Below are 22,085 nucleotides of genomic sequence, written 5' to 3'. Positions count from 1 at the left end.
CAAGTCACTGGATGTGCGCGGCTCTATTAATCAAGTTTATTGACTCTTGTGTGGCCGCGCAGGTGCGCAGCTTGGAGGGGAAAACTGTTGGGAACTTTAGGACTGAATGATCTAACAGAACTTTTCCATCTCTAATTTATTCTATAACTGAACTCCCATTCTAAACCATTTCTACTTTCACAAGACACATTGATTATCTACAGTACTCACTGCATGTCGCTTCTGATTCATCAGACCCGTCAGGGCATTCCTCTTCACCGTCACATTTCCACCTGGCTGGGATGCAGTGGCCATTGTTGCAGGTGAAGTCTGATTCTGCACAGGTTTTCTTCACTGCAAGGAGGAAACAAAAAACAACATAATTCAGCTCAGCAGTGCACATACTCTACACTCCCTTGATCCCCACTAAAGGGCGCACCATACTTGTCATCCACATGAGGAAAAGTAATTTCACATTCTACACTGGCTTCTCAAAGGCAAAGAAACAAGCTGGTATCAAAGAACGATGCTCTGTCTCTGGACTCTGAAAATCCTATGTCCCCAACCGTACATATCTTTGAAATAGACTCACTCATTTCTATTTTCGTTTAGTTCTAGCTAAAATGAGACAAAGTGGGGAATACTTCATTGATGCCAGCGTAACTAACTAGCTTTATTATAATCACTTCTTGTTATATGGAACTGAAAATGTGCTAGATGATTTACAGGCAGTAAGAAGACAAGGTCCCTGCTTTTAAGTGTACTATACTCTAAGCAATTACTTCTATTTGTCTAACTTATTTCTAGCATATCCTGCACCTTAGCATGCAGTCACAATACATGCCTCCAAATACCACGTGTCTTCAAGAAAAGTCCATTGAAAATAAGTCCAATTGTATTTCTAAATCTAATGACACCTCTCAGCTCTTTAGTTCGTCCATGGGAGTCTACGGCATGAGAAAAGTGTTGTACTGATGGACACAGGAAATCAACTTCTCTGTTTATCTACAGAACTGGTACCACACAGCCAGTGCCCAGCAGTACAAGACTTCTCACACTGTCAGGCCAATGGGCCTCAACCCTGACCTGAAGAACCACTTCTAAGGCCAAGATTGGAATTCAGGCTCTACGGCCCATTCAATTCTTGGCCTCTTTGCTGAGACTACCAACAAGGACGCCACTTAATGACATTGGTGGTGGTGGCTTTTGTGGCTGCTCTATTGGGAACTGAACTGAAACTGCCAAATTCTTTACACATGGGCTACCAAACAGCAATTCAATGGCTTTTGGTCACTTTCAGTCACTACTGACAGATGAGGTCTTAGAACGGGTGTCCGAGAGGTAAAAAACTCCTTTAATCACACTCTCTCTCTCTCTCTCTCTCTCACACACACACACACACACAAAAGGGGGCACAGCACTGCAAGGTGCTGGCTAGGTTTATATGGCTTAGATCTAGTATTCACTTTCTGTTTCATAAAACATGCAGCTTCCCTGCTTAGACATCCCCCAAGGAACTGTTGTGAAGATCATCAAACATATGTATAATCTATCCAGACGTGCTTTCTATATGGCGTGTGCATTTATTCCCCTGATACACATGAGCCAGATATGGATTCAGATATAGGATACGCATTTCCCTTCATCTCATAAAATCGCAGATAGTGAATATTAATGTAGAAATAAGACATATAGCCCAAGATTATTATTTTTTAAATAACTAGTGATTTTGGGAGCCAAACTTGAGATGTCTCAAAGGAGTCTGATTTTCAGAAGGTTCTCTGGAAAGACCTTTGAAGGTGTCTCAAATTAGGTAACCAAAACTTGTATCACCCAAAAGCACAAGTCATTTCGGACAACGTAGGCCACTACATATACTATATAGTCATCAGTACTGGATATATTAAGCCTGAGGTGACAGAATGTAACTCACAGGCTGAATGTGGCCTGCAAAGTTCTACAGTGTGGCCTTTCATTGCTCTCAGTACAGATCTGTAGCCAATGGAGACTACCATCCCAGCATCCTAGAGAAAGGATTCTCAGATCAAGCTGAAGCACTGCATGCTGAGATTTGCTCTTTCTGCAGGCTGCATCTCCATATCAAAGAGAGGACAGATTTAACCTGCTCTGTATAACTCTGGCTAGATTCCCGTGTGGCACACACTTGGGCAAAGTTTAGGCATTCCTCCACTTTCTATGAAAAGCTCTAGGTGGAGTCTGTAGTATTTCCTATTAGATGAAAGTCGGGCATGTTGTAAAGGAAACAAATAACAGATTTTACTTTAGTACAACACTGGACACACATGGTAGTTTATTTTTTTGCTTAGTTTGTGTTGTTTCTTCTCACAATGTTATGTGACTTTGTAAGAAAGAAAGCACCTGTGCATCTGTCTCTGTCCTATTCCACAGTGGTATAGACAGTGACACGATTATTTGTCCACCTTGCAATGGAACAGCAATTCCCCCATTGAGAACAACATTCTGACCAGACGGGTATCGCTGGGACATGGAACTGAAAGTTTAAGTGTTCATCATCAGAGATGACAAAGAGATATGCAGTCCCTTCAACAACACAAACCTGCTCACAGAAGATGGTCCACTGATTGCTTTGTTCCCTTGACACTGTTCTTAAGCAGTACAATTAATATATTATCGGGATTCATAAAAGGGAGAAGAAATACATTATTGACAATCACAGTGTGGCATCTGGAAGGTATTAATGTATTCCTTGTGTATAAACTTCCTTTCTGCATGCAACAGCCCTCTTGCATAACCAAAGGGAAAGGCATTCCAGTTAGGTATCCACCCAGTGGTCTAATAATCCAGTCCTAGATAAATCAGCAAGAAAAGAGCAATGCATCCTGTACTTTAAATACTAAAAATTTAAATGTGATCCACGACCACAAATTGACAATGTTGTATTTTTTTAAATTCCCCTTAGAGAATGCCCTGGGGGTAGAGGCTCCTTTTATAGTTTTAACTGGCCCCCTCAGAAATAGCCAAGCAAAACTAATTATTCCCGTAAGACCGACACAAAATTGCTTCCCTATGCTGTAAACAGAACAAGGCAGATTTGTTTCCATAACTCTTGAAAAATGAAAGTAAATAAGGACTAGTCTACACTTACGAGCCGGGTCGACGCGGTGAGTTCGACTTCTCGGAGTTCGAACTATCGCATCTAATCTGGAGCGATAGTTCGAACTCCGGAAGCGATAGTTCGAACTCCGGTACTCCACCATTGCAAAAGGCGGTGGCGGAGTTGACCTTGGAGCCGCGGACTTCGATTCCGCGGCATCTGGACGGGTGAGTAGTTCGAACTAGGGTACTTCGAATTCAGCTACGCTATTCACGTAGCTGAATTTCCGTACCCTAGTTCGACCCCGCTTCTTAGTGTGGACCAGCCCTAAGAGGTTACGCACTTTGTGCAGCAACTGTGGTTGTGATTGTGTGTCCCTCCATGGGTGCTCCACTTCAGGTGTGCATGAACCTCTCAAGCCCTTGATCAGAGATTTTCAGTTAGCAGTGTCCGTTCGACCCATGTATGCGCCCTATGCCTCCTTGTACTGGATAACCAGGATATATAGAGATGCATGGGTGAAATGTCCTCAGCTCCTTCTCCATCCAAACATCTCCCAAGGAACAGTCCAAAGCAGAAGGGAAGGAGAGTGGGTAGTGGAGCACTCACAGGGGCATGCACCACAAAAAACTTCACTTACGACACAACACAAGTAACCTCTTCTTCTTCAGTAGTGTTCTTATGGGTGCTCCACTGCAATTGACTTCTGATCAGTATCCCCAGATAGAGGAGGGAGTTTGGAATAGAGTCCAGAATTGAAAATAGCACTGCTGAACCAAGTGTTGCATTGGCTCAGACTGCATGGATCATAATGTTTTGAAAACATATGCACTGAAGCCCATGTTGCAGCTCTACATATTTCAATACATTCTTCAGTAATGTCGTTTCCTGCATGTGCTATTACCCTTTTGGGGGAAGGGATGAATGTCCACAGCATCATCATAACAAGGGATATCTGGATGTATTATTAATCTCAATAGTCTCTGAGCAGAGATTGATGACCTAACAGATCTACCCAGGAAGGAAATGAAGAGCTTAGGTGACTTTCTAAATTGCTTGGTCCTATCTGAGTAAAAGGCCAATGCCCTTCTAACAGCCAGGGTATGTAAGCAGGCTTCCTATAGAGCAGTGGTTCTCAACCAGGGCCCATGGAGGCCGCGAGCAGGTTTCAGGGAGTCCGCCAAGCAGGACCAGTGTTAAGTTCACTGATGGCCAGGGCAGAAAGCATAAGCCCCGCCGTGCAGAGCTGAAGCCCTATTCTTTGGATTCAACAGATAAAAAAAGTGGCACCAAGTTAGGAAGGAGGCAGCAACACCACCACCAACCAACGGAAAAATCTCTTTCACTTCTGCAGATAAGTAGTGAGAGTTGATCTCTTTGTACTATTCAGTAACACCTGTCGTATTTCCACACAACAGGAGGATTCTAACCCCATGAACTATCAAGGAGCCACACCAAGGCAGAGAACTGCTAGGCTGGGATGAAGCATATGACCCTCATCCTGTGAGAGGAGATGAGGAATGGTTGGGAGCTTGAATGACGATTGGGCATACAGGTGAAGCAGGTACGGGTATCAAGACTGTCTTGGCCATGTCTGCTCTATAAAGATAACTCGGCTCTGTCCTATCTGATCACCCTTAGTATCAGTGGCATCGGAGGAAATGCATAGAACAGACCTTTCTTCCAAGATAGAAGAGTGGTGGACCAGACCTCCTCTTGAGCAGAAAAGAGGACACTACGTGTTTCTGGAGATGGCAAAGAGATTCACCTCTGTCAGACCCCATCTTTGGAATAAACTGTGGAGAACGTAGGTGTCTAGCTCCCATTCACAATCCTGTGAGAAGTGTCTGCTGAGGACATCAGTGTGGCGTTCTGGGAGGTATACGACTGAAATTTGGATCTGATGAGCTATGAACCAATTCCATAGTTTCATGGCTTCGGCACAATGATCTTGCTCCTCCTTGCTTGTTGATACAGAACATGCAGGATACTTTGTCTGCCATGACCCTGATAGATTTGGCCCTATGATGGAAAGGAAATGAAGGGAAGTGTTCCTGACAGCCCTGAAGTCCAACCGATTGATAGGGAGACTGGTTTCTTGTACCCATCTGTCCTGCGTTATGAGGGTACTGAGGTGGGCTCCCATCCCAACTGTGATGCGTCTGTTGTTAAAGTCACTGGGAGACAGAAAGGAACACCTGCACAGATGCTGAGTTGATCCTTCCACCAGTCTAGGGAGTTCCTCACTTATAGAAGAACTGTCACCTGTCTGTCCAAGGTGTGTGACTGGAGACTAAGTCATTCTGAGCCAACCCTGAAGGCACAGAATTGTAGCCTGGAGTGATAGGTCACAAAGGTGCAAGCTGCCAAGTGTCCCAGGAACTGAAGACAATTCCTTACTGTGGTTCAAGGGCTCCCCTGAATTGCTCATGCCAGACCTGACAAGGTTACGAATCTGTGTAAGGGATGTTAGGCTCTGGCTGTCAATGAGTCCAAATATGCCCCTATAAACTCTATCTTCTGTAAAGGGGTTAATGTTGACATTTTTACATTCAGATCCTAAACCAGAGCAAGGACCATCTGGGTGGAAAATAGCACTGATTTGTAGGATCAGTCCTTGAGTAGCCAGATGTTGAGGTATGGGAAGACTAGGATCACTTCTTGTTGGAGGTAAACAGCCACTACTGCCAGGACTTTTGGGACTGCCCCTTGGGGCTACGAAAAGGCCAAAGGGAAGCACTCAATATTCGAAATGATTCTGACCTTTGGTGCAGCATAGATATTTCCTGTGTGATGGTGTATTGTTATATTGAAAAAGGCCTCTTGTAGGCTGAGAGCTGAAAATCAATCCCCTTTCTCTAGTGAACAAATTATAGCTGCCAGAGTCTCCATCCTGAACTTTTGAGACTTTATGGCTTGTTTAAAAGGCTTCGATCGGTCTCCACCTTCCATCCTGCTTTGGCTCAAGGAAATCTGAGTAAAATCCCTTGACCTTGTGAAGAGGAGGAACTTGCTCTATTGCTCCTAATCAAAGGAGAGAGATCACTTCTTGTCTCAATAAAAGCTGGTGAGAGGGGTCCCTGAAGAGGGATGAGGAAGGCAGGGAGTGATGTAAAATGGATGATATAGCCCGATGTCCTGACATCTATGACCCACTTATCTGTACTGATCTGTCTCCAAGGATGTTGGAAATAAGCAAGGCAGTCTCCAAAGCAGGGTGGGGTGGGCTAATAGGCACAGCTGTAAATAAGAACATTAGTACGGCCATACTGGGTCAGAACAAAGGTCCATGTAGCCCAGTATCCTGTCTTCCAACAGTGGCCAATGCCAGATTCTCAACAAGGAATGAACATAACAGATAATCAAGTGACCCTCAACCAACCCATCAAAACTACTTCTTCAAAGATGGGTGGGTGGTCATGGAGAGCAGTTGGGAGGACCTCTTCCTTTGAAATTTCTCTCTCTTTCTGGGGGGTTGGATGGATCTTTGGAACCCGGAAAACTGATCAGTACATGATCTCTGGATGGTCTATAACCTACCAAACCTTTTCTTACTTGCCCAGGGATGGTAAAGTAGCCCTACAGTCCTTTAGAGTGTGCAAGGACTCATCCATGGATTTCGAGAACAGTTTACAGTCAAAGTGGAAGTCCTCTGTTCTTTTCTCAGACACCCCGAGAGATGGAGCCATGATGCCCTGCACATAACCACTGCTGTGGAGGCGGACCTGGCAGCAGTGTCCACAGCATTGAAGGATGCTTGAAGAGCAGTTATGGCCACCAACTGGCCCTCTGGGATGATGGACTGGAATTCCTCCCTATGTTTTTGTGACAGATGTTTAATAAAAGCAGTGAATCTGTCATAATTTGTAAAATTATATTTTGGTCTGATAATGTGCTGGTCCTGAACTGGAGAGTTGCTGACAAACAGGCCTTTCACCCAAAGAGATCCAGCCTTTTCTAATATTTGTCATACAGGGTAGACTTAGAGAAGTGCTGCCTACCCCGCACATTTACCACATCCACAACCAGAAAGTTGGGTGGAGGATGGGAGAACAAAATGTCAGAATTCTTAAGGGGGAACATAATACTTCTTATTCACCCATTTACGCATGGGCAAAATAATGGCAGGTGTCTGCAACACCATCTTAACTGGATCTAGGAGCACCTCTTTGAAGGGTAATGCCACCTTGGAGGGTTTGCTGACTGCAAGGTATCCAACAATTTGTGCTGTGAATCCATAACCTTTTCAGGAGGAATCTGAAAAGCATCCACAACCCTCTTTGTGAGGTATTGAAATCACCAAAAATCACTGGCCATGGATGGTGGCAGAACATAACCACCTCATCCAGAGATGAGGATTCGATAGGCAGCCCAGAGTTCCCAGTATGGCCATCGTGGGGGTCAGGGCATATGGAAATAGGGGTAGTGTGTTCCACCACCCATGTTAATGAGCCCAATCTTCCCTATTACTTTCAGAGAATGAGTTCCTGATGGGATATGTGGGAGAACCCTGAAGAGAAATAGAGGAGACCGACTGCAAGTCTCCATTTCATCCAATGAAGGCCAACCACAGAAAACGGTGAAGAGTCCTGCAATACCAGAGGGCAGTAATCTGGACATTGGGATGTAGGTAGTGAGAGACACTCGGTACCCATGAGGAGCAACGCCTCCAGTTCATCTGTTATTGAGAGGGCCTGAGTATACTTGAACTCCTGTGGTACTGAGTAGGGGATTTATACTGATGCAGTAGCCAAAGCCAATGGTAGCACCAATGGTGGGCGTATTGAAGTAGACGCTGATGGCACCTTTCCTTGCTCAGTGCCAAGAGTGCCACAAACTTGGGTACCGACAGCTCGGCTGAACTCAGTGGTGCCAGTCTCAAGTGTCTATGCTTACTCTCCCTATTTGTAGATGGTACTTTGTCTTTAAGTTCGAAGCAGACTGCGAAGAGTTACAAAGGGATCTCACAAAACTGGGTGATGGCGCTACAAAATGGAAGATGAAATTCAATGTTGATAAATGCAAAGTAATGCACGTTGGAAAACATAATCCTAACTATACATATAAAATGATGGGGTCTAAATTAGCTATTACCACTCAAGAAAGAGATCTTGGACTCATTGTGGATAGTTCTCTGAAAACATCCCCTCAATGTGCAGTGGCAGTCAAAAAAGTGAACAGAACGTTGGAAATAATTAAGAAAGGGATAGAAAAAAAGACAGAAAATTCCATGATATCCCCATATCTTGAATACAGTGTGCAGATGTGTTTGCCCCAACCCAAAAAAGATATATTGGAATTGCTAATGGTTTAGAAAAGGGCAACAAAAATAATTAGGGATATGGAACAGCTTCCATATGAGGAGAGATTAATAAGACTAGGACTTTTCAGCTTGGAAAAGAGACAACTAAGGGGGGATATGACAGAGGTCTATAAATTCATGACTGGTGTGGAGAAAGTAAATAAGGAAGTGTTATTTACTCCTTCTCATAGCACAAGAATGAGGGGTCACCAAATGAAATTAATAGGCAGCAGGTTTAAAACAAACAAAAGGAAGTATTTCTTCACACAATGCACAGTCAACATGTGGAACTCTTTGCCAGAGGATGCTGTGAAGACCAAGACTCTAACAGGTTTCAAAAAAGAACTAGATAAATTCATGGAGGATAGGTTCATCAATGGCTATTAGCTAAGATGGGCAGGGATGGTATCCCTAGCCTCTGTTTGCCAGAAGCTGGGATTGGGCGACAGGGGACGGTTCATATGATGATTGTCTGTTCTGTTCATTATCTCTGAAGCATCTGGCATTGGCCATTGTTGGAAGACAGGATACTGGGCTAGATGGACCTTTGGTCTGACCCAATATTGCCGTTTTTATGTTCTTTTTTCTTATGTTCTTATCTCTCTCCTTCATGTTCTTCATTGTTCTTCTGGGAGGCATGAGGCTTCCTCACAATTAGAGTGGCTGTTGCTCACACATATAGTCTCTCGGCAAGAAAGTTAACATTTGAAACCTGGCAAGCCAGACATGATCTGTCAGGAAAAAAATAAGTCTCCTCGGAGGGAAAGAGAGTAGTAAAACAATCCTCTCACTACTTATCTAGCTAACTATACTAACAACTAACTATAAAAAATATCTTAATTGCTAGAGAAATATTGGAAAAGCCAAGGCATGCTCAAGGCAGACACGCTAGGGCACTATCTCAGGCTGAGGCAGTTGAGAAAGAACTCTGTAGGGCACCCATGTAGGAGCTGGATTCTATAATGTACTATGAGAATTAATGTATCATTTGATTTCATCCTGTCAGCCACCCTTTTTGAATAGCAGAAAGTAACGACAGACCAGAACAATCCTTCTGACTGATTATGGTCACCTTTTGTTTTAGGATAAGTTATAATGTCTACTATGGTTTCCCATATACATTACAAATTAGGCACTCTAGTTAAATATACATTTCTTTGTTTTAAGGTTTAGTAAGTAAGAGACAGGATTCTCTAATGTGTCTAGGTTAAGTAGATTAGAGAAACATTGAAGGCAAGGTTTAATTTGCAATGCCTTTTTGCTCGATATAAAATACTACTGTTTGTATTCTCAATCTGTTTGTGTGAATGAGGAATGTAAGCATCAGGAAAAGATAAGGTGTGAAGGCCATTGTTATAGCCAGAGTCAAGGAAGAAGGAGTAAAGAGACTTAAAGGACATCAAAGAATCATCAACGTGCATCCATAATGAAGAGCAGATTGACAACCCTGAGGTGGAGGCTGGCACCCCTAAAGACAATTGATTATATCGGAACAAAGGACAGGATGACCCTCTCGGAGGTGTATTGGAATGTTTACACCAATTAAGAAGTAACCAGTCACAAACTGACACAGCAAAATCCATAGACTTCAACAGAGAGAATAACCTATAAAAACAGGGTGCTTGGCCATGGGACTTTGGGTTTGTCTTGCCACACTCCAGGAGCATCAGATCGCGACCAACAAGAGCCCAGCTCCACACTCGTGCTCAATCTAACTGGCCATTAAATTGACTCGAGCTACAACAGACTGGTAACTATGAACATCACTGGCAGGCCTATATATGTGTGTGTGTATATATGTGTGTGAGACTAAAAAGCATATGCTAACTGTTGTATTCTCAATAAATGCTGTGTATTTACCTTCCTCTATAAAGATCCTGTGTGCTTTGTATGAGCATAACACCCGTGCACCCTATAGAGCCTTGGCATACAGCACGAGGAGCCACAGGATACATGCACAGGCCGAACAAACACTGCCAACTGACAATCTCCAATCAAGGGCTTCACTTCAGGTGCATATGCATATGCACCTGAAGTGGCGCACACATAGGGATGCTACTTGAAGAAGAAGAAACAACAGTAGCTGAAAAGCCATGTCACAATTCCCCTCCTTCTCCATCTTGCATGATGCAATTTTACAGATGGAACTGGAAAGGAGAAGGCTATTGAATCCAATGCTATGACGTACGCTCTCTCCCCTAGTCATATATAGTAAATGATACAAGAGAGACTAGAATTCTTTTGACTCGTGCTTGATTTGCCTTTAGTATGTGCTTTACCTTTCTCTGCTTCTGGATATATAGTTATGGCATGAACTGCAGTGTAGAAAATAATACCAGTGAAGCTGTCACAGTGACTCAGAACGCAAGGGGGATAATCACTAGTTCACCTTTCCAATGCGAGACTCAGTTTAAAGGAGTAGTTTTTGTTTCCTTTGAAGAATGTCTGATGGAGAACAAAGTTTTAAAGCAAAAAATATATGTTCCTTATCCTAGATTGCAGAGTAAAATCTACAAGATTTGTCCCAGAGCAGGAGGCAGGACTGCAGGGTCCTCATTCTAAACTAGGTCTGTGTTTCTGCAATAATGCACATCACTGATTTGGATAACCAAGTCCCCTTGTATTACTTTCCAACATATCCCCACATGTCCCTTAATTTACCCCATTCTTGGTAATAACCCTTCTCTATTTGGATGAGATTAAGAAACAATGCATAAATATAGCCTGGATAAGAAATAGGTATAAGGAGACTTGATACTTTAGAAATATTTAAAGGATGTCAACTTCAAGGACAAAGAGGAATTATTTAGAGTGGTAATAGGTAAAATAATTAGGAGTAACAGGCTGACATTAAAACAGAGAAAGCTTAGGCTGATTATCAGGAAAAAAACTTGCTTGACAATGTGTTAGGCTGTGAAATAGTCTCTTAAAGGAACTGGTGGCAAAGCCATCATTTGGGATATTTAGAATTAGACTGGCAGGGAGATGAACTATGATCTAATCAGTGATTTTCATACTAAACTCACAAAAAGATGATGCAAGTCAAATCCATTGTCAAATCCATTGTCCAGTTGAAGTCATTGAGAGTCATTGAACTAATTTGAAAGGGTGAAATTCTGGCCCCAATCTTCCCAATTCTTAGCAAGTCTTAGCATTGTGATAACTGAAGTCTTAGCATTGTGATAACTGAAAAGTGCAAAATTTCAGGGTCCATTCACTCAAAGAAATTAAGCAAAGCAAGAGAAACTCAACTGAGTGTAGCTAGGAGCAGCTAATGTAAAGCTACGAATAAAGGTTTTGTGGGACAAAAACATCCCTGAGCAACTGCTTTGCAACACAACCAAGCTCCTTGTGTTTTATTTCCTGATGTATACCACTTGCTTATTTCTATTTTGCATATTTGCAGGCTACAAAACTATGTATTACATCACAATATTTTCATAGTTTGTTATTGTCAACACTACTGTACCAATGCAACCAAAAGAGAGCAACAGCTGGTTTCTTTTCTGCCATGAACATAATCAACAATATTGTCAGTAAAATTTCATTATGAGAATGTTTCTTACTGGTGATGATGTATAAAGGGAGAAAGAGCACCGTTTAATTTTTCAGATCCCAAATTGTCTTTGCGGGGACAATAGTTAGAAAAATCTTTTCTTGGACTTGTGAAGTGCATATAATTTGATGTGACAATAGCAGAGTCAATAAACATGTAACCCTTGAATTAACTTCTTTTGTCTGGACTCCTGGATTTGTATATTTCAGAAATTCAGATACAGTAACATTCAAGAATATTCTTGTTTTTCCTTTATAATGTGTCAAATACTGCTCTCATGCAGACTCTGCTCCTGCTCCAACTGAATTAATAGCAAAGCTCCCACTGATTTCAATGGTACAATTTCAATGTTAGAATTTCTATTTCAATGGTACAGAATCAGATCCTTAAAGTTCAAAGGTGTAACCATTTGTAAATAAGAGCAGAATTTGGCTCTTCATGGGTATTGGTTTTAGTTGAGCTACTAAAATAAAATAAAATAAAATAAAATAAAAAGGTGATGCTATTAAAAAGTTTTGATTTGATCTTTCTATAGCAGTAAAAGGTTATAACCCAGAATGACTTGGTATGGGAAAAAGCTGCTAGCCCACCTGCCCCCATCCAAAAGTAATGAAAATCATAAAACAGGGTTGCATTTCATGCTGGAAAACACAATGAAAACTTGGATCATTGCGTATCAGAAAAACTGACAAGACTCCATCTGAAAAATAGAGACCAAAGGAGTGGCACCACAGAAGAACTCAACAGCTTACCAGATAAAATAATTGTTTTTCACTTTTGAGACTATAACTAGATGGATGGAAGCGTTAACTGCAACAGACCAGTGGCTAGCCATCCCCATAACCTGACTACATCATTTTATCCCAGTTTACTTTGCAACATTTAAGAAACTCAACTAAGTCAGTACTCACAATGAGCTAAATATCCCTGATGAATAAGTGCTGGGATCCTCATACAACTTTTGGGAGACTTTCTATCATCTCTGGAATATGCACTACTTAAGAGTTTTTTTTTTTTTTTTTTTTTTTTTGGTGCAACCACTTTTATTTTATCTTTACAACGAGGATGGAGCAGGTTTATGCGATGCTGCCAGCATTGGAGGCTATCCTGGGCCACAGATCTGCGCATTCCTTAGCCACAGGGCCTGTGATTGCTGAGCCTTTCATTTCCCCTTTGTTATTTACTATCACTCCCGCGTTGTCTTCAAAATAGAGGAACACCCCGTCTTTTCTCCGGTACGATTTCCGCTGCCGAATTACCACTGCCGGGTGCACCTTCTTCCTGAGCTCAGGCTTGCCCTTCTTGACAGTAGCCATGACCATGTCGCCTACACCAGCAGCTGGCAGCCTGTTCAGGCGCCCCTTAATCCCCTTCACGGAGATGATGTACAGGTTCTTGGCACCTGTGTTATCTGCACAGTTAATCACAGCTCCCACGGGGAGACCAAGGGAAATACGGAATTTCGCACCGGACGAACCACCACGTCCTCGCTTGGACATCTTGGGTCCAAAAAAAAAAAATTACTTGAGTCATTCTCACTAATCATTTTGTTCCCAGGCATTTGTTTCACTGAAGTCATCACTGCAAATCCTCTCACATTTACAATGGTGACTTTAGTGAAACAAATGCCTGGGATCTTTGCTGACACAACTGCAGCTCTGTTTCTCTGGTTTGTTTTTTTAACACAGTAAAATGCTGTTACAAGACACATGATCTTTGGGGAGAACTATATACAAATTATTTCACCGTAAAAAGCTTTTGAAAATTCCCCTCAAGCACTTGACATCAGTCTGTTCTGCTATTTCTGAGGACTGTATACTAGGGACCACATTCATCTTTGGTAAATGCCACTAAAGTCAATGAATATTTTTTGGCTCTAGTGGCCTATTTGCCAAATTGGACGTGGATGTCTTTATGCTAGGTTTTATTCACGTAAGTTTTACAATCAGTTTAAAGTCAGACTTACATAGCTCACCGAGGCATTCAGTGCTCCCACTTGACAGCACGGTCACAGATAGAGCTATGTAATGCTCCCTGACAGAAACAAGAACATAACACGAGAAAACTTAAACGCTTCAAAGGAGCCTCTATTTTGGAACAATCACAATCATCAGACTCACTCTAGCTACAGCTGATGCTGCCCTAAATCCCTTGTGGCTAAACTTCTGACCTAGCGGTTCTTAATGACCATCATACTGTATATATAGGGAAAACAATTAACCCCTTGATGTAGGAAGTCAGGCTTCCCCAGAACAAATATACTATAGCTATGGAATGACTAGGCACAACATAGGAATCACAATACATTCAATAATGTTTAGACTTTTTAAAAAAACATTAGGAATATATTGCTTTAGGAAATTACAAAGAGTTCAGATAAGTCCATAGAACAATGTCAGCTCCCATCCATAGACATGAGTGCACCTTCTCTGATGGGTATCAACAAAATCAGTGACTGCACAGCTGCAACTGAAGGCAAAATTTGTCCTACTGTTTTCAGGGCTTGGACTGAAGGGGGACTAGAGAAAGTACATATGGAAATGCAGTTCCTTTTGCTGAATGATACATATACAGAGAAAGAATAAAGCTAAGAAGTCATTTTTAGGGTTGCCATCTGTTATGATTGTTATGGGATCATTCTTATTTCAGTAGGGTGGTGCCAAGTCCTGTAAGCCTCGCTGGTGGGACAGTCCCAAAATAGCTAAATGCCCGTGTAACTTAATCAGATCATGCTGTTGCATCATAATGTTACAGCACTGATCCAATGCGCTGATGCTGTGTCACAGCAGTATCCTTGCGTTGCATCGATTCAATGTTAGGACAACTTTTCAGTGCATGAATTTAATCACACATGACATAAAATTAAAGGCAATAACTCAACCTATTAACAAAATACACCCTTCTTATCCTGCTATACCTGAACTTCCATGCCATCAACCCCATTTTAATAACAAGTGGTCATCTAGTAGTGAAACCTTTTAACCCCTAGTAAAGTCCCTAAGACTACCCCTCTGATGTGTTCTGATCTGGCTTCTAACCTTCTTAAGACTTTCAAACCATCTTAAGCTTATAGGCTCACTGTAACATTCCTTTTCCCAGTGCTATTCAAGGTGTTTTTTTCCTAAAAGCACTGCATTAATCTCTAGATTATCAATTTCTGCCTAACCAGCTAATTGTCACTTGAGCTGTGTGAACGCTTCCATAAAAAATTCCATCAGTTTCACCCCATTTTGGGTTTTATTACAAACCCCAGACTTGGCCCTGGTTGAGTAATGATTCATAAATCTTTCAAACAAACCAGGACAGAGCTTCAATCAAATTTAAGACAGTTTCAAGTGAGTTCCTAATCTCCTTACTGGTTATGGAGAAGGGTTTGTTCAAACCATAGCAAAATGTGGCAATTTCAGCTGAACTTCATTTTGAGTTTTCTAAAACTGAAGCTTGGGTGGGAGTCAGTAAACCCATGAGCTCTGAAGTCCCCACTGAAAAGTAATAATTCAAGTCCCTGGAAACTAAAACCAATATACTTCTCACAGTGCAGGTCAGCTCCCACAACAGACACGCATATCAATGGAGCTGTGCCAATTTACAACAGAGGAGGATCTGGACTAGAATATTTACTATTCATCTTCAAGTTTCCAAATATTTTTTTAGGCTCAAAGCAAAAATCTGAGAGCAGGTCCTTTCACTTACAACTCAACTGCAGTTTTACCACAAGGATTGACTTGATAACCAATACAAACATAATTTAAAATGAGGCGTATACAGCCTGTTTTTCAAACTTGAGTGTGTTCAGTTTGCATGCACAGTTACCATGAATGCATGGGCAAATGGTAACTTCCATATGGAACTTGACATTTGTATGTGCAAATTTAGCATGCACAAATGGGGTAAGGAACACACAAATTAGATGCCAAATTGCTTGTGATAATTAAAAAAAAATCAGACCCATAATATACAAATCACAAATTAAATACGAAATTGAAAACCGAGCAGGAAATTAATATAAATCTCATAATTCACAACAATACCATGATGAGATGAGGAAAAATTCCCCACTGAGACCCCTGAAATCGGGATCCATGATTTACAATATACACAGAAAGCCTGGATTCTTTCAGTGGAAAATGATCTTTGCTGTTTGTATGTGCTGAGCAGAGGGGACAGCAGAAGTCTGGAGTAACTGAGAAAGTATTATTGGTTTTGTGAGCAAATTCCCTGTTAGTGGTCATTTGGGAAATGTGACGCTACTCTAGGCTCTTGAACAAGGAGTGAGATGTGTAGTAATATACTTTGATGACTCTGCTTTGCAGCTGAACAGCATGGGAAATAACAAAACACTTACTACTACTGAGTTGTCCTGTATGTTTTTTCTTTATTGGAATTTTCACTGCATTGTACGAGACTTTAAAACATGATCCAACTGATTAAAATTGAATCATATTGTTTGTACCTTCCTCCCCCTGCCAATCAACAAAGTATAAATTTAAAAAAAAGTATTATAAGAGTTAAAAAATTAACAACTTAGATTCACTTGCCCTGATGGAAGAAAATACAGCACTCAAAATTCACAACACTTGTCAGGCCTCTCAGAAGCATGATAAGGTGTGTTTAAATATGGAAGAAATTGGGGAATCATTTAGGATTTTCCAAAAAAGTTTAAGTAGCATTTCCAGTTTCTCTTGTTTGGTTTTAGCCAAATTAGGGCTCTTTTTGGAGTTTTGTTTTGTTGGGATTATTTAAAAAATGGTCTGTCCTCCTGGGACCCTACATTCATCATCCTGCATTCTTTACTTCCTTGGATGTCAAAAAGTGACCAAACAGAAAGGAAATTGAAAAGCAATAACCAATCTGTTAAGGAAGGAAAGAGCTACACATGGTATGTACTAGTTACGTCATCTCATAGAGTCATCAACTTTAAGGTCAGAAGGGGCCATCGTGATCATCTAGTCTAACCTCCTGCACATTGCAGGCCACAGAACCTCTAATACTTTACTGGCAGGCACTGAGATATCACAATGAGTAATCCTAATAGAACAGAATAGGCAACACCTAAAAGATGACATAAAAGTCTTATTCGGTCTCCAGCTCAATCTTAACTGGTCCACAAAGGACAAGACAGTTCTGTTGAACCTGGGCATTGGGAAGCTGGCTGAATCACACACACAAACATCTAAAAAAATCTCTCAGAAGCCAGCATCAGTTGCAGACTGAACAGCAGGCTCATCCTCTGATCCAAATCTGTCACAGAGGAATAATGCCAAGCAAATGTCTACTAACACTCCGCCTAGAATCACTGGTTTGCTGGGCTTTCATGTGTTTATATTACATTAAATAATGTGATCAGTCTAAAAGTGTAGCAGTTCCTTTAGCCAAACAGAGCTACCTTCATTGATCACCTGCTAAAATATTTTATATGCCGTAATATTAACGACTAACATACTATAGCTATGGAATGACTAGGCACAACATAGGAATCACTATACATTCAATAATGTTTTAGACTTAAAAAAAAACAACATTTGGAACAAGTACCAAGTTCACTTATCTTTACCTCTATAATCATCGAAGCAAAAAAGAAGCAGTATCTACCACACTTCACTGACTCTTGGGAAAATCCACAGGGCCTTACAAAGGCCCATAAGATGATCTCATGGTCTGAAGGGCCAGAGAAAGCACAAAAGACTTTGCCTTTTGTGATGCATGGGACTAACTGAAGAAAGCACATGGTACCACGTAACTGTCATGACTAACTAAATATTTGTGAATATTGTAGAAGCAGGTTGTGGAACCAGCGTCAAAATTATTACTGGATACACTTTAACTTGCTCCAGAATTTCTGTGAACTGATATCAAACTGAAGGGAAGCAGTAGCAGAAATCACTATAGACTGTAGCTTATCTCTGCAATATCCCTGACTAATACAATCCATTTATTTCCTGAGATACAAAACTAGGGCAGTTATTATATGTTACAATTGCTAATAATAATATCAACAGCATGTTTCATCCCAAAATACTTTACAAATTTACATAGAGGAACCACTTCTCCCAGCAATAAAATGCTTCTAACATGCAGCACGCTGCAGTTCAACAGCACTACAAATCAGAACAGGACAGGAAGTGAAGAATTCATATCCACTGCAAATAGGAGTTGATACAAAGAAAATGTAAAACTACAAATAAAAGAACCACAAGCAAAATAATAAACAAAGACTTCCAGTAGTTTATTATTCTTTGAGAGAACACTACTGCCTACGATCTCTCTATCCTGTATATAACAGGATTATTTGGATTGCAGAATTCTATTGTCTATTGTATTTGGCTTGTTTTACTCACCCAGTTAGCCCTGTTGATTTCAATAGGGCTACATGTCTGAGTATTGTGAGAGGACTTAGCCTTATTACTGACACAATTAGGGTAAAGGAGCAACAAACATTTAATCAAACCACATATAAGTGCCAAGTACTAAAGTTGGGGAGATTTGCAGTACCTGACCCAATCTGATTTTCATTAGCGCTCCCAGCAACCCATTAATTAAAATGCATTATTTAAAGCTTCGACAGTGCTGAAACCATGGGGATGCAGTTTACGGAATTTATGCAATTACATAAAGTTGATCCTAGCTACAATCCACATTCTTGTTCTTCCACCCCAGTCCTGGAAATTCTATAGTTTTCTTCCCCGCAGTTGTTCGCACAATACCATTATATAATCAACCTGCGTATGTAACGACTTAATCTGCTGCCATGGAAATGAACAGGAAGCAACAAAGGAATGGTGTTTCTACTGCAGGACTTGGAGGAATAGTGACAGAGTAATGCAGAAAACACAAGACAAAGAGAAACCAATTTGCCTGGTGCCTTCCAACATAAACAGCCCGCCTCCTTAATTTAGGTAGATGTTGCTGAATACACTTTCCTCTGTTACCCCAGCTTAGATAAATCAACCCCCCTTTGGAGAGAAGTGTTACAGAATGACATGTATGGATCATTCATGGCAAAAGGACATCCAACCATGGAATATTCAGAAGCCAAAAGAAAAATCAAAAGGAGGAATTATGTGTTCAATATATTGAATAAGAGTTGTGTCCCCCCCCTCCACCCAACGTCGCATCAACTTCAAAAAGATCTTCCTCACGGGGAGAGGAAAAAAATCTTTACTCCATTATTAAGCACTCCCACTCATCAGTAATTCCCTTGACGTTGTAGAAAGAAAGTATTTTAAAACATAGATTAGAAGATATGACTGACAAGCATAACAAAGTCTGCTGAGTCTTTGAACTTATTTCTAAAGGTGCCTAGGATTTAAATAGTTTCTCTTATGGGATTTATGGGGAGAGGAGGGAAGCGTCGGGGAGTAGATAAGGAGGACAAAGTTATTTCAGAACCTTGCGCTTCTTACCACTTAACATGTCCCTCATCATAATGTACTGAAGATAAGAGTACAATAAACCCAACACCAATATGTACGAACCGCCCTATGGCTACAATTGTTGTTTTCCTTTGTACGTTTTCTTGCATTCCTTGTCAAAGGGTCACTGACCATCCCTAGCTAAAACCTTTACTTCATCACTAAATGCAGTTTCCATAAAAGAGAGTCTCCTCCAGCCTAAGACGTGTTTTCCTTTTTAGGGTAACACAATGTCATTGCCATGGGATGTTGTGATCACCAAAAGTATAGCTGGGTTCAAAAATGAACTGGATAACTCCAATTTACACCAGCTAAGGACCAGACCCTGTCCAGTTTCTCATTCAAATGCCACCACCATGTGAGTAACATGATCAATTATAAGTACGTGTCAGTGCACGACTGCTAGTTATACACACTGTAACAGGTATCCTCACCATAAGACCAGCTGCACAGCTAACTTTAATAAAAGATTGCAGTTCTCCACGTGAAGTCTATTGCCACAGCTATTCTCATAAGAGGACTGAAGATGTCAGTGCCCATGAAAATGACTCTGGGATGACTTTTATTAATGACACTTCCCTTTCCCCGGGTGTTGATCATTTGGTGCTTGTCCTCCTTCGTGATGCTGTACCAGCACCTGCTCTATTGAAGAACTACACTGACACATCATTTATCTTTTAATTTCCAAATTGATACTAGAGATGGGTCCACATAATTCAAAACTGAATTTTGAAACATCTCCCACCCTCAGAAGTTTCAGTGTTTAGTTAAACCAGGGGTCTCAAACATGCGGCCCGCGGAGCTCTTCCCTGCGGCCCGCGGAGCTCCCCAGGGCCGCCCAGAGGGGGGGGCAAAAGGGGCAATTTGCCCCGGGCCCCGGGCTCCGCAGGGGCCCCCAAGAGAAAAGCGGAGGCTCCCGCCTCCGCCCCTCTCCTGGAGCCTCGGCGCATAAGCGCCGAGTCTCCGTCCAAGCGCCTGAGCCCCGCCCCGATCCGAGTGGGGAGGGGGCGGGGCTGGGAGCTCTGGGCTGAGCGCTGCGCTCGGCGTGGAGTACACAGCCCCGCCCCCTCACCACGCGGCTCTGAGCGGGACGAAGCTCAGGCCTCGCCAGAGACGCGCTCGGGTAAAGGGGGGGGGGAGCGGGAGCCGCCGGGGCCGGGCCGGGGCCTGGGTGGGAAGCGGGACCCGCGGGGCCGGGCCGGGCCGTGGGGAAGAGCGAGACCCGCCGGGCCGGGGTGGGAGGAAGCGAGACCCGCCGGGGCCGGGCCGGGCGGGGTGAAGAAGCGAGACCCGCCGGGCCGGGGCGGGGGGGGGAGGGAAGCGAGACCCGCCGGGCCGGGGGTGGGGAGGGAAGCGAGACCGCCAGGCTGGGCCGGGCCGGGGTGAAGCGAGACCCGCGCCGGGCCGGGGGTGAAGAGCGAGACCCGCCGGGGCCGGGCCAGGGGTGGGGAGGGAAGCGGGACCGGCCGGGCCGGGTGGGAAGCGGGACCGGCCGGGTGGGAAAGAGGACCCGCCGCCGCCGGGCGCAGCCCGGTCTTCGGTGGGGGCCCTTCTGTTCCGGGACCCGCCGCCTAAGTGCCCCGCCGCCAAGCCACCAAACAGCTGTTGGTGGCGCTTAGCACTTTCCAGGAGGGAGGGGGGAGGAGCGGGGAGCCGCGCGCTTAGGGGAGGAGGTGGAGAAGAGACAGGGCAGGGGCGGGGCCTCATGGAAGGGGTGGATTGGGCGTGGGGCCAGGGGCAGCAAGGGGCGTGTCAGTGATGCGGCCCTCGGGCCAATGCACTAGTCCTCATGCGGCCCTCGGGGTCATTTGAGTTTGAGACCCCTGAGTTAAACCCTTATCTCCAATCAAAAAACTCTAGTTAAAAATGTCACTCCAAAGCTGTCTTTGAAATGCACATTAAGTTTTTGTAGATGGTTTGGTTTTCTTCATGACCAAAGCAAAGAAGCTGACAAAGAGGAGTTGTGTTGGTGATAACGTCTATGCAAAGTCATCCTGTTCACTCCAAGCCAAAAAGAGAGCAATTCTCTCAAAATGTAGGTCAGGCTCTATCAGAGGAACACATGGCACTAATAGCAGATTGAGATTTTTAACTAGCTTGTTAAGAGTTTCCTAAATCATCATATACAGAAGCATTTGGTCTGTGTGAGTAATGGGCTCTTGCCAAAAGCTACAGAGAAAACAGAAGGGCAAAACTGTATTATACTTCAAAATACCTTATAACTTCCTTTACCACAGCCACAGAAGATTGTTATAACCACTTCATTAAGGGACAGGTTCATGATAGAGGCAACCGAAACATGCATTTTGCTCCTACAAGAATTCACCAAATTTGCTGGATGCATGTTGAACTGGAAATCAACTAGTTCATTCTTTAGACTGAAAGGTCCTAGTGAGCCCTGGTCTAAGTAATGACTTTATGGACAAGTGTTAGAGGAAACAACCTAAAAGTAGGATTTCCACAGTTAGACAGACAACACCAATATTCTTTAGAAAGAACAATTTTCTTTCTTACCATAAAATGGACCTGAGTTCCAGTGACTGGGACTCAAGTACTGATCCTGTATAAAACACAAAACCAACCCTCTTTAAATCTTTGCCAGCACCAGATACTATACTGGCTGGCTGAGAGTCACGTCTGACTGTGGAATTGGGGTGCAGGGCCCACTGGCTTCCCCAGGAGCCCCGCCTGTGCGGACTCGCTGTGGGAAGTACACACTGTGAGAATCATAGAATATCAGGGTTGGAAGGGACCTCAGGA

The 22,085-nt window shown here is 42.8% G+C and overlaps 2 protein-coding genes across 8 annotated transcripts in view; both read right to left on the bottom strand.

Annotated features, from left to right (window-relative positions):
* The window catches only part of LRP8 (LDL receptor related protein 8), a 451,875-nt gene that overhangs the window by 122,704 nt on the left and 307,086 nt on the right, over positions 1 to 22,085 (bottom strand). For 6 of the 7 annotated variants that reach the window (XM_039486534.1, XM_039486533.1, XM_039486538.1 and 3 more), the window contains one exon: positions 211 to 333. In XM_039486534.1, the coding sequence (XP_039342468.1) occupies positions 211 to 333 (123 nt within the window). Of the gene's footprint in view, positions 1 to 210; positions 334 to 22,085 lie in introns of those variants that run through there. The other variant, XM_039486541.1, reaches the window with a different exon arrangement.
* LOC120371074 (60S ribosomal protein L23) lies at positions 12,934 to 13,427 on the bottom strand. The gene has a single exon (XM_039486557.1). It carries the CDS (start codon positions 13,410 to 13,412, stop codon positions 12,990 to 12,992), a length of 423 nt encoding a protein of 140 aa, XP_039342491.1. The 5' UTR covers positions 13,413 to 13,427; the 3' UTR covers positions 12,934 to 12,989.

This window comes from Mauremys reevesii, linkage group 8 (assembly GCF_016161935.1).
Source record: "Mauremys reevesii isolate NIE-2019 linkage group 8, ASM1616193v1, whole genome shotgun sequence".
Taxonomy (NCBI): Eukaryota; Metazoa; Chordata; order Testudines; family Geoemydidae; genus Mauremys; species Mauremys reevesii.
This window is presented reverse-complemented; position numbering and strand designations above follow the sequence as displayed.